Source organism: Corvus brachyrhynchos, unplaced genomic scaffold, assembly GCF_000691975.1.
Source record: "Corvus brachyrhynchos isolate BGI_N302 unplaced genomic scaffold, ASM69197v1 scaffold97, whole genome shotgun sequence".
NCBI lineage: Eukaryota > Metazoa > Chordata > Aves > Passeriformes > Corvidae > Corvus > Corvus brachyrhynchos.
The window spans coordinates 2,492,301-2,505,890 of NW_008239758.1; the positions used below are offsets into that span (position 1 = coordinate 2,492,301).

Genomic DNA, 13,590 nt, shown 5'->3' on the forward strand with positions numbered 1-13,590 from the left:
GATTTCCACCTCAGTTGTGCTCAACAGCATGCATGTAATTTCAGGACAGCTTGACTTGGCTCAAATGGCTCTGTGCCACCAGTTTCTCACTCCGCCCACCCCCAGGAAGGAGCCCTGAGGGACAGGACTGAAGCTGTTACCAGGATTCCGCCTAGAAACTCGCCCTAATGATGTGGAGTCAAACTGGTCTCGGATCAGGCAACACAGAAGTAGCACTGAACAATCTTCTTCTGAACTTACACTTTACACCTCCTCACCAGACTGAAGGCTCAAAAACTTCACCCATGAAGAACAAGCAGTAATTGCTTGAAATTCCAAGTCCTTGCAGCAATATTCAGCATATTCTCACCTATAAGCATTTATTCTCTTCAAACTGAGGAATTTTAACCTAATTTCCCATTCCTCTTACTCCTCCTCCAGCAGTGAGATCCCCTGATTCAGAACAGAGCTACTTTTCAATCTTTGGAAAAAATTCGCCACTGGTTTGAACTACTTTTATAACATCTGAGTGGACAACTGGCAAGACTTCACACAGTGCCAACACAGCAATTTTATCTACTGTAGGGAGTGCAGGAAATACCTGCTTCATCCTACCATCTGTTTTAGCACAGAACAAAAAGCTTTGGTCCCCTCAGAGTTGTTGTTCTGTATCACCCACCTGTGCTGCCCACATAAAAAAGCCAACCATTACTCCTCCAGGAGCAGCACTAATAGCAGAGATCATCTGACACGCTCATTGACAGAAATTTCATGTGCTAATGAAATCTACATCCTCTGCATGGAAGCCCAAAATTAGATTATTGATGTCTATTCTGTCCCAGCTTCACAGATATGTAACACAACCTATTTTATGAGTAGTATGCATGAATTTCCAACTACACAGACCAACTGCTCAGACAAATGAAAGTATTTTGTCTTTTTATAAAACTCAACAGGATTATACCTAAATATTGTCCACTACACTGCTCACAAATGAAACATTAAATTGGTTTAATAACCCTGAAAAAAATCCACATACCATATAAGGCAGTTGGTATAGCTGTGTTTTCACTTGAAGACTATCACTATGGTTATGCAACTAAAAAGCTAAAAGTGAAACAATAAATCTGTACAAAAAGGAAAAAAATTGAATAAACTCTGCAAAAGAAAACATAAAGACAGAGGCAAGATGCTACTTATCATGTCTATCAGATTCGAAGATCTTTTTTGATGACTTAGAAGTTTGAGCAAAAGCACACAAAAACTTTCATTTGCCACCTCTTCCACTGGAAGGGTTTCATCACAAAAAAGTAAACAGTTCCATCTGTGTTTCATCCTGGCCTCTATCCTTATGAAGTTCACATACTTCTAAAAATGCTGCTTAAAATTTATTTTCCTTCTTGAGACCACCAAAAACAAACACAACCAATTCAGCTATAGAATACAATAGGTAATAGCCCAACAACCCTACTGTCAGAGGTGTTGGAACATTATTATTCCCACTGATTTGGGGCACATACCTCTCTCACACTGGGGTCCAGTGAAGCCATACGTGCAAGCGCATCGGTTCGGAGCTACGCATCTCCCTCCATTCAGACATCCATTTTCACAGACAGCTGTACCAAAGGGAAGGCAAAAGTAATCTTTATTGAGCTATTTGCAGAAAGGCATGAAGGTCATACTTGACCAACTTAGGCAAACTGGTAAAAATGGTAAACATGACAGCACACCAAACTCTTTTCCTAGAATCTACTTAATGACCTTTTACTACTTCCTGGCCTCATTAGTACCATGAACTCATCTTTTCAAGGGAGCGTAACACAAATACAGGAACCACCACAGCTTTTCTGACCTCTTAGAGCCTTTCTCTTTGGGATAGCTAGACAATCCTGTAACTTCAAAATAACATCTCTTTCAAACTTGCAACAAATTCCCTTGGGGTAACACTGATAGAGACTGCACAAAGAAGATGCAGAGGAATATTTCATCTCTAAATCTTCAAAAATGTATTTGTTCCTCCTATAATAATCCAGTATTAAAAGGCTGTTTGCTGATTAATTGCTATTAATTAGGATAGCAAAATGTAATCAATATCTATTCCATGTTAATTCAAGATACTCTTCCCCTGTATGATGTCGTCACTGGCTTCAGAGCTCAATTTTTTTATAATGAACTCCAAAAGCAGTTGCTCTCAAAAATAATCAGAAAATACAACATGCACATGAAAAAGGAGATTTTAAACACAAATTGATGCCCATTGAGTAATGTTATTCTTTGTTTCACTTCACATTTACTTCAGTAGATAGAAGATTTCCATTTATCCTCTTTTATCCACTTGGTATTTCACAGTGAAGGCAGAAATAAATTCTTAATCCTTTCACCATGTGATCCTCCTCCAGATTATTAGGGTAAATTCCTAGTCCCACTGAAGTTCATGTAAAGTGTGCCATTGATTTTGACAGAGCACAAAAGGTTTTCATTAAATGAGCTAAACACATTTTCTGTGTCAGACCAATAGCTCACTAGATAGCAACATGACAGCCTTGGTTAAAAGCAGTGTCTACATCCTTATTTGAGTTACTTCACAGCATTCCAGCCAAGAAGAACAAGAGAGCACCAGAGTCAGTTTGGGAGAGATTTCAAGCAGCAGATCCAGGAATGCTTTTGGCTAAGGACTCACTGAGCAAATAAAAAAGTCTGTCGATCAACTCTAATAAGACAGCATCAAAATTTCTAGAGCATACTAGCTAAGTCTGATGCAAACCCTGAAATGAAAACAAGACTTTGTATTAAAAATCTTCATTTTATCTATAAAATGGAAACTGAATCCCATGTAAAATTTACACCTATGACCCATTGCTCTAGTGGGTGAAAAGTCCTGGAGGTCAGTGGGAATTACAGTAGTGTGAGAACTACAGGATCAAGTTATATCCAATTGTTAAGAAGTCACATGATGCTTATTTTAATAATCTTGATCAGTAAGAATTCACTCAGCATTCATTTCAAAGTCACGTGTTTTTCTGTAAAATTGCACTATACCTGATCAAAAACCAGCTCAACAGCATCTGAAATTTAGTGCTAAAGGGTGTCCACTCCACATATCACAGAATCACTTCACAGTATGTACATTCCTAGGAGTGTACTTACGCTGTCCACAGTGTGTTCCTGTATAACCCTTCTGACAGAGGCAATGGTCATCACTGCAGCTACCTCCATTCATGCACCGGATGTTACAGTGTTGGACTTGAAAGGAAAAGAGATTTTCCTCAGTTAAATGGAACCAGTCAGAAACACTTTACTGTTTGCTAAAGGACTATTTTTTTTCAGGGATTGATTCTGTGAAACAAGAAGTATTAGAAGTCAAGAATGCACATTTTAGGACAGATACTTAGAATGGCACTACAGAACACAGTATACAGTTCCTAAGGAATATAGGACATGGTGCAAAGATTTGATGCACTCTCTCATTCAAATGAAGTCAAAGGCATTTCATATGAGCATAAATCCTCAACATTTCTTTCCTAGTTTGCAATTATGAGAAAAAGCCTTCAATAAGGGAAAAGTACTAAACTTCTAGCAGACAGCACCATTATAGAAAGGGAGTCTTATCATCTGGGAAGGGGGGAGGGAAGTATTAAAGGGAAGCATATAAGGAAGTTCCTGAAGACACCCCTGTTCTGCCAACACATGCAACACCAGAAGCTGACCTGGCCAGGCAGGACTTCTTGCATAAAAAGGAGAAATAACAGAGTGATCTTTTTCTGTATGCCAACTGTGGGCTCACCCCTCCAGTAGAGTTTGCTTGGGAGCTGCAGAGCTCACAGACAGCACTTCCCCAGAGCCAACAACCTTCCCCTGCCAAGGGCAGAGACAGGGGAGCAGCAGCACACTCTCCTCAGCTGCAGTTCCACCACTTATAATGGTTAACAGGCAGCTTAAGCCCCATGCCAGTAAAGCATAATATCTCTGCTGCATTTTTCTAGTAATAGGAGCAAATAGATTTCTTAACTAGATGTTGGGAGCAACTAAAAGTATGTCAGGCTCTTCATCAGGCATAGAGAAGTGGGCAGGTCTCCCAAAAAAGTGAAGTTCTTACAGGTCCTGCTGTCCAACACAGCTGTGAACTGGGGCCTGCACTCCAGTAAGCAGCTGGGAAATGGTTTTCCTCTTAACAGGAACCACATGAAAGGCTCCTCCCCAGATAGGATTACAGTCTGATCAGCATTTCAGTAGATTGTGATGGAGTACTGGATACCCACACCATGCTGTCTGAACTGCTCAGGACTGAAAAATGGAAATTGCATGTCCCGTCAGAGCCTGCAGCTAACAGGTGCCATGCCAAACACTGACTTTTTCATCTCACACTAAACCCTCAGGCATCATTTGGATTTTAACAGTTCAGAAGTATGTGAATAGATTTTTTTTTTAATTATTTTCAAGCAGAAGTAATAATTTTAACTGTACTGCCTTCTATAACAATATGAATCCACAAAACCAAAGTAAAACATACAACTGGAAAAAGAAGTTAAAGCAATCTAGCATTTAAAACACTAGTTATCTTAATTCTTCAATTATAAAAGCAAAAACTGTGTATTACATTTCTTATGTGTCTAATAGTTATTATACATCTTTGTTCTGCTTTGGATGTACTTCAGTACTTCAAGCAACAAAAATGTACTAACATTCCTCAATAAAAAGTAAAATTGTCTGCAAATACAGAGTGAATATCTGGTGAAGATTTTTGGACAGTGTCCTAAGTAGGTCAGAAAAAGGTGTATAGTTACTTTAAAATGTGTAGTTCAACTCAGCTTTATACAATCTTAGAAAAACAGAGGGGATTACAAAAAGCATAGGAAATGATATCATCTGTCAAGCAGGGAAGGAACTTTAAAACCACAAACTGATTTCAATTAGAGCAAGCTATGCCAAGAGCTAATTTCCATTCCCACATGAAGACCAAAGCCATTTAAGTAGTTCGAACTACATTTGAGATAAAAAGGTTAACAGTAGCTTAAATGATGATTTTCATATTATTTGTTCATGTATAAATAAAGTGTATTTCCTCATTCTGGGATACACACACAAAGTTTCCATAACTTGTCTTATTCCTTCTTAAAAGAACTTTTCCAAGGTAAAATATTTCTTCCTCCATTTTAAACTAAAATAATTCTGGGAGACTGCTGGGACACCCAGTCATCTTTACTTAAATGAGCCCTTTAAGTCAGTGAGCTTTTTCCCCTATTACCAGGCAAGAGAATCAAAGACATACAGTCAGTAAACTAATTACTTATTTTCTGCCCTCTTTTGCGGGAATGTTGAAAAGATTACTTCCAAAGTCATACAGACTATTCTGTAATATTATCCTTCCAAAAGTTTACAGAAACACATTCAAAGGCTGTCTGGAGCTCAGATGATGATTTTAAAAATGCATTTTTGAAAACTAGCATATTAATGCAGGTCCAGGTTCTCTTTTCTCAGCTATATCAACAATTCCATTATTGTCAGTGGAGATATTCCGGTAAATGAAACAACCTGTTCCAAGATATCACACAGACAGAGATTCAAAAAAAAAGCACAGGAATTACCATAAGGCTGGTAAATCAATGCATAGAGCTTTGTCTTATCTTGGCACGCACAGGAAATGTTAACATTAATAAACGGTTGCTTTCAATCAATTGTTGTTCTTTTTCACATCCAATCTGTAAATGGTCTGCACTGGAAATGTCTGAAGTCAAAACAGGAATAACTGCAGGAACACAACTTTCTAAACCTGCAAAAGAGCCAGCAAGACCATACATAGCCACACGGGCTTCGCGTGTGGGCGACAGTCATGTTTTTTATCAAAGTGCTGCCCTCTTAAGCGTAAGAGCTCCTGACTTCTTAAATAAATACCCAGAAAAACTGAGTAAAGACTTCATCACACCCAGAGCACCACCACAACCGCTCACGAAACGTGCAGGAGCTCACCACGCAGACAGAAGGTAGCACAGGTGCCGTCTCCTCTGCAATCCCAAACTAAGAAACGTGAGGTGTGAGGGTCTGCAGTCCTCAGGTGGGAAAACCAGCGGAGCTGCTGGCCCAGCACCTCAGGCCGAGGGTGCGGCAGGGCAGCCAGCGGGCACCGCAGGAGAGGCCGGCTCTGCCTCTGTGCCACTGCCGAGGAAATGCTCCCAGCCCCGGCCGTGCATGACGCAGGGCTTTGCCTGCCAGGAGCTGTAAACAAGGAATGACGGCCTCATCGCATCCCAGATGCTCAGCGTGCTTTCTCTGTCAAGTGACTGAGTCAGGAGAGAGATGGCAGCTAGCGCTGAGGCGGGACATGGGCCTGCTGCCCTGCGGCCCTGCACACGGCACAGACAAAACCTGCAGTACCCTCAAAAACTCTGGGAACATTCGAAATTCAAGACCTTACACCACCTCTGACAGTAGCAGAACATAAGGCTGAGCTCCAGGTTTTACTGCCATTGAGCAGACACCTCCCATAGCACCCAAGGAGTGGGGTCCCAGGGCACGGAGCCAAGGCCCAGGCTCAGCCCCACACCACCGGCAGACACTGAGGAAGACTCCAGGCGGGAAGTCTCTGAGGAGGAGCTCAGTCCTTGGCTGTGCCTCTGACGCTGCTGGCAGAGGAGCAGAGCAGCCCCGCTCTGGACACGGACACTTGTCTCCACAGCTCTCACCCCGAGCACCCACCACAGCTCCCACTGCCTCTGTCACAGCTCCGTTCCTTCAGGGACAGCCCCATCGGCAAACGCCTTCCCTGTTTCAGCCAGCCCAAACCATTCTGACTACAGAAGCAAAACCAGGGGCTGAGCTCAGAGACAGACCTGACCCCTAACCCTGGGGGCAGCCTGACACCCTCCTCCTCATTTGCCCCCCCTCCCACAGGGACAGAGCAGCAGCTCTAACATGTGGCAGGATCACAGAGCACGAATGGAGCACAAAGAAGGGCCAGGTTGCAGCACCAACACACACAGCCACAGCAGCCACAGCCCTGGTGCTGTGGGGACAGCAGTGAAGCCGCTGCCACCAGAGCTGGCAGAGCACAGAGTGCAGGACATCTCCCACAGCACAGAGTGTCACACATCTCCACACAGGTGCACCTGCAGCGTCAGAGCACCCACACAACAGAGCCAGCGGCACGGAGGCCTCCACACTTGGCACTCTTATCTCCAAGCCTGCTGTAAGCACACCCAAAAATTCACTAATTACACAGAAATAACCACTACTCGGCCAGCAAGTTTACTGATGTCACTAAAATCGCTGCTGAGAAAACCACCGGTTGATCTTTTCAACCACAAATCAGATTCCTAAAGCTGACTCTTAACCAGAAAAGTCCCAGCAACTGACCTGCAAAGGAATCAAACTTGGAGGCTTTGTTTTGCTCTCAAATCCACATGCTTTCCAATCTGCATTAAATATTTTATTTTGACAGACAACCAGAGTATAAAAGTCACTGTCAATTCAGTTTCTGTCTATGGACTACAAAACCCATACAGCATTTTTCTGCTGTAAAACCCATGCCCACTGCTGATTGAGTACTAAAGACGCACATAAAAATACCCAAAGGATACCTTAGACACATCTCATACATCAGAAGCTATACACTTAATTCTGAGAAATCATGGCATTTTCACTCATATTTGCTATTTTTATTTTGCATGTGACAAACACGTATCATTTACATTCAATTTTTAAATTATTTTAATTAGATTTTTTTCTTATTTTTTAGAACATATAATTAAAACAAGGTTTCATGAATGCATATTCTGTCAAAACACTGACTGTTACCAAAGGTAGTAGACAGTAACCATTTGATGTCCAAAGTTATTTTTTATGTTTACTTTGTTTTCTAATTGCAGATCTAAGTCATTGTGGTCTATTGTGTAAATACATATTCATGGGTTTTGTCTACAGTGCCAACAGAGCAAATGACTTACATAAAGTATGTTCTGTAAGTACTAATGATGTGCTAAATCATAAAAAATATTACCCAAGAGTGCACAGAAGCAGTGGAGTCTCTTCTCCCTACAACTTAAAAGATGCTTTTGCTTTTAGAATGAGTATGTTTTAATAAATAAACGGGATGTAAACACATACACAAAATGTATCTTACTGGAGAAACTGAACACAATATAAACCATATATATTTTAAGCCAACTGCTAAGTCTATCTGTAAAGTGTTAATACTTATACTGTATACAGAGAATCAACACTTAAAAGTAGGCAAACCTATGCAGCAATGTGAGGAAAATAATGTCAGCATAGATTAAGCAAATTCATACTTAGAAGTAATGGTCAACAACCAAATTAGCTAAGTCATATAGGCTTTAGAAGCTGCTTGATTAAACACTGTAGTAAAGCCCTGCACCCATTTATCTGTGCTACTCCAATGAAGGCTAAAACCACGGAGATCAATGGTAGAATATTTCAGAAAAAGAGCCACAAGAAGAACTGAAACTTTACTCATACTCTATTTTTCTTTTAAGTCTTGACTCATAAAAGACTTCAGTGTGGCCAAAGAAAAAAATGAGGTAATACTAAGGCCCACTTGTTCCTGCCTTTTACAAAGGTGCCAAAACATGTAACAGATACAGGGATATATCTCTCCTTCTGTGCCCTGAAGGGTACCTGGGAGAAGGTCACACCTTCCTTTACTGGCTAACAAGACTAAGGCATAAGCACCTGATAAAACAGTAGCTGCAAACCCAGGCAGGAACACATCACCACAATATTTGTGCAGCATTTTGCACCCTTCCCTCCCTCCAGCACTCTCTGGGAACTCCATAGCTCCAGATCTTCCTCATGCTGTCCTCTCCCTAACAGACATCACAGGAGCATGAGATGGGTTGAACTGCAAAGAACAATATTTACCATTTTAGTACATGCCATTCCATTACATTCTGCAGTTGTTAATGTTTTTCCACTGTTATTGCATAAAAAGGATGCTAAAACCACAAACTGAAACGGTCAGTTATGTGGGGAAATTCTTATCAACCAGGACAGCAAAAAAAAAGGCAAGGTAAAAAATACAGAAGCGAAGCAGACCACACACTGAGTCTCAAAAGACACTCAGAACTAAAAGGATGACCACTGTGCATAATATTACAGACCTCAGCGGAGTGCATCCCCCACTGACTTCTGTCAATATGTTGTTCAAATACTTATACGCATTTGTGGGAACCAGTCTCCCTCAAAATTCCTTCCAGAAACTTCACATTTTATAAAAAATTGACATCTTCTACATTCTAAGAGACAAGCATCATGTTCAAATGAGAATAGAGAGTACTTTACAGTTGGCATCTCAGGTATGAACTGTGCAAAATCCTACTTTATATCAAACACTCAACTCATATTTAGCCATTGAGTTATCTGTTCATTTAATGTATTTAATTTTACTTATTCTTCCCTGGCTCTGGAGAACCTTCCTTGAAAACCTGAAATACAAACATTTTTAGGAAAAGTCATCTCTTTGAAAAATTTCATTTCCAAAGCACCTTTGTTTTTCTGATGAACAGCTGTTCCACTTAAAAACGTTGTGCAACTCTGTACCTCTACTACCTACGAAAGTGTCACCTGAAGGAAGTCAGGAGTATTAGATTCAGAAGATATGTACCAAGCCTGGCAAGGAAATGCTCTAATGCTTGTAGGCCTAGGTATTAACATACAGCATGCATAGTGTCTGCTTTATAACCCTTGAAAGCTGAAGAAAATTACAAAGCATGTCAAGGTCAGCCAATTGTCAAGAGTCATCTCTCTTATCATTACAACTTTTTTGCTGTATACATGTGCATGTCTATCAGTGAACAGAGATAAGGCATTTTCCAGAAAGCAAGGAAGACTGGAATTAGTGTTACAAAGTGGCAAATGAAAAAAAAGAGTGTCTCCAATAGCCAGTCTCTGAGTCATTCTTCGGTTTCATCATAGGAAGCTACACTTCCCTTCCTGTGGTAAAAGTACGTCTGGTGACTCAGAAGTTATTTGTCTTAAATACTGACTACCAAACCATTTTACATACCTTAGTAGCTTCACAGAATAAAAAGAGCAATATCAGAGACACGGAAGAAATACTTACTTGATTTTGAACCACAGGAGGGGGCTATCTGACCATTTGGGCATGTGCACATGTTTGGTCTAGAGCAAAATCCATCCCCACAGGAATGTCTGCAGATTGCTATTAAGAAAACATAAATGCCTTTAAAATATGTCCCAAAAACCTCAAACACATAAAAAACCACCTGATAGAAAATCCAGTACCATAACATAAACACCCACAAACTCATTGAACTGCGTACAACAGATCCCAAAACAGTTCTTCCTGTTTATCTGCATCTTTATAGGGGGCAGTTAAGACCCAGACCTTCACCATCTGCTATGAAAAGGTCTGGGAACATGCCACAGGCTACACTAGATATGGGGAGATTTCCTTGGAAAAGTGAAACTCTTGTCCATTTTACCAGACTACCCTTGGAGGAAGGATGGCACTGAGGCAGCAGTACAATGCTTCCTTTATTTCTGCACCACACACATGCAAGAGCAGTAATTCCCATCTGACAGCACGCTGCTGCAGGATCTCTGCAAAGAGTCTTATCAGCCTTGGGCCAAGTGCCTTTAGGAGTTATTTCTAGTGTGCTGTTGTACTACATATGAATATGCATACATAGCACTACAGTGTATGCATGTATTTATACCCCTCTGTATGTATTTCAGGGATATGGTCCAAAGAAGTGGATAAAATGTACTTGCTGGCCTGATGCTGTTGCCTCCTTCCATTAACTTTAACAGATTAACATATTCCACTCACTCCCAAGAGTTTGCACACCCCTTGGAACCCTTTACCACAGACTTAAACAGAACATGTGGATGAGATTAATCTTTTGTTAAATACTGGTATCACATCGCTGTGTTGCAGCCCAAGAAATTCCATATATTAGCTTTGTATATATTTTAAATGGTAAAGAAATCATGTACAGCTGCTATTGAAAACATATAGAAACACATTTCTGTTCTGGTATACAATTAAAAACATCCTGAAACATAGAAGGACAAAGATAAACATGTAACTAGATTAACTTACGGACTATGCATTGGTTTCCACCAGGTAAAGTTTTCCATCCAGGGCAGCAGTAGGCATTGTAACGTGATCCACACACATTTGGTCTGGGGGAAAAAAAAAAGGATGAATTCTTATTTTTACTCAGAAATAAGTTTTAAAAGTAGAGGTATAAAACAGAAAAAGTAAATCACTGCAATACACATTTCAATAATTACATTTAGAAGTGCTGTATGTTTTCAGCCTGTATTTGTTGGGGTTTTCAGGTAACATACACTTATACAAATTAAAGATTACACTACAAGCACAAAATCAAATTGGTAGCATCTTAACAACAGGAACAGAATGGGCAAACCTTGTCTCACATCACTCCATATCTGAAGAAGTAAACACACAGGTTTTTTGAGCAAAACTCACACTTAAATACAAAATGAGGGATCCCATCCAGCATCATTAATAAGCACAAATTAAATCTAGTGCTCTTTGAGTGGTAATTTTTGAGCTTCCTGTTGCTTTCTCTTCTTACTCTAAAGCACTATTACTATTCCCTGTTTTGTCCATGAACAAAACTACGTATGTATGAGTGAAATGTGCCAACAAGAACATCAGCCAAATAAATGAGCCAAAATATGTTAATTCTTCATTAGGAAAAATTCCTTACTACCAAAACTAATCAAGGGTGGGGGTATATGTAGTGACACGGTCCTATGAAATGAGTATGAGGGGCCTACTGCCCTCCCTAAATGATGTATCCACAGGAATTTTTCTTTCCAACCCATTCCTCTCATCCACATTTACCCTGCCAAGTAACTTTATTACTAGAGTTTACAATGAAAGCTGACAGGACATGACACTATTCCTATCATTATTTTATTGGTAAAAATAGGGAAGTTTAAATGATTCTATGTCCCTCACAGATAATAGATTTTTTTTAATCTTGTCCTATTTATTTATTTAATATTTATTTAATGCATCTATCCATGCAAATAAAGCTAGTAAGAACAGCTTCAAAAATGAGAACATGTTCCTTCTTTTGTTTTATGCTTAATAATCTTAGCAGAGGAAAATGTTACAACCTCTATAAATATTGTGAGTTCCTAGGAACTGCTTTATTAAAATATTGTATACGGATTAGAGACAGATTTAAATGTTTACTGTTTTAGGAAAGGTTTCCTATTACTATTTTGTCCTTGGTCTTTCAGAAAGTTCTTCATTCCTAGTATTGCAATGTCTAAGTAAACAACAGTTACTTCATATGGTGAGGCAACTTAGGACAAACAATCTCAATACATGCAAACACTTCTTTATGCACGTTTTCTAACTAACAGAAGTTACATACTGTATTTATTTAGGGATATGCATTACTAATGCAATTTCAAGTATTCTGATTACACCAATTTCAGTGACACCTATTCTTTCCAACTATGGCCAGAAACTACTCTAAATTAAAGCAAGCACTACCATTACCAACTGGTTCTGGATAATTACAAAGTGGTAACTGAGGTGAATGTGAGCAACACAACTGGACTTGTTGGAGGGTCCTTTTCCCTTCCTGCAACTGATGTTACAGACTCAAAGTCTTATTCATTTAATTCCAGTGCATTCAGTTTTAGTAATGTCAGCTACTTCCCCGCAGGGCTATAACCATGTAACTTTTCCTAGAGTTCCCTGTTCATCAATGCCAAATGTTGCTCCACAATCATCTGCCAAGTAAGACTGGCAAGCAGACAAGTGAGATTGTTTTTCACCTTCTCCACTCAGAAGAAATAATGGAACTTATTAAGACAGATAGAATGGGTTTGTTGCTACCTGTTACAACCTACAGGCATAAACCACCCATTTCCGACTCCAGTTGGTGAGGATCTGTAGAAGGCTGATCATAAAGCAATGTTTATGTACTCTGTCAAACTTCAGTCTCAGCAAGTACGTGGCTTTAGGAACCATCTGGTCCACGTTAAGAGTCAGGAGCAGATTTCTGTGTCACAGAGAAACCTGGTTTTAAAAATCTTTTTCCAAAATGGGACTCTGGAAAACCTGTATGTGCCAGCAACCATGAAGTCAGAGACCCTGAGAGCCTTGAAGCTGTCCACAGGGTAGGCTAAGCCATACACCCAGGAGGCTCCAACTCTGATGCAGCATGCTTAGCTTTGAAAAAAAAGAAGAAAAAAAGTCATCAAACTGTACTTCCATGGAACGGTTTGAGCCTGACAAGGGCATTTTCCAGTGGAACACTTTTTCGTCAGAAAGTTGCTGTCTAGCTTATAAAAGAAACCCATACTAAAGTCTGAATGCTACTTCTTTGAGACAGAGGGAGTGTTCTTAAATTGTGCATATTTGAAAAGTGACTTTGAAAATAATTCGTTTTAAATTCATTGGTATTTATGAGGTGATCAGACACTATAGCAATAAATCTCCATAAATAAATAAAGTATTTGAGGCAATAATAAATAATTTGCCTCATGTAAAATCATGGAAACTATCAATCAAATTGTAAAGGCTCTATCATTGTACTTACTTTAAAAAGTTACCCACTTTGTGTTAAATAGAGCGTATTTTCC

The 13,590-nt window shown here is 39.8% G+C and overlaps 1 protein-coding gene across 1 annotated transcript in view; it reads right to left on the reverse strand.

The window, feature by feature from the left end:
• Nucleotides 1-11,135, reverse strand: part of LOC103621258 (fibrillin-1) — a 127,317-nt gene extending 116,182 nt beyond the window's left edge. Inside the window, exons 1-4 of the mRNA XM_017742633.1 lie at nt 11,057-11,135; nt 10,055-10,153; nt 3,127-3,222; nt 1,500-1,595 (exon numbers count right to left, since the gene is read on the reverse strand). Of these exons, the coding sequence (XP_017598122.1) occupies nt 1,500-1,595; nt 3,127-3,222; nt 10,055-10,106 (244 nt within the window). The 5' untranslated portion in view covers nt 10,107-10,153; nt 11,057-11,135. The remainder of the gene's footprint in view (nt 1-1,499; nt 1,596-3,126; nt 3,223-10,054; nt 10,154-11,056) is intronic.
• Between the last annotated feature and the right edge of the window lie 2,455 nt (nt 11,136-13,590).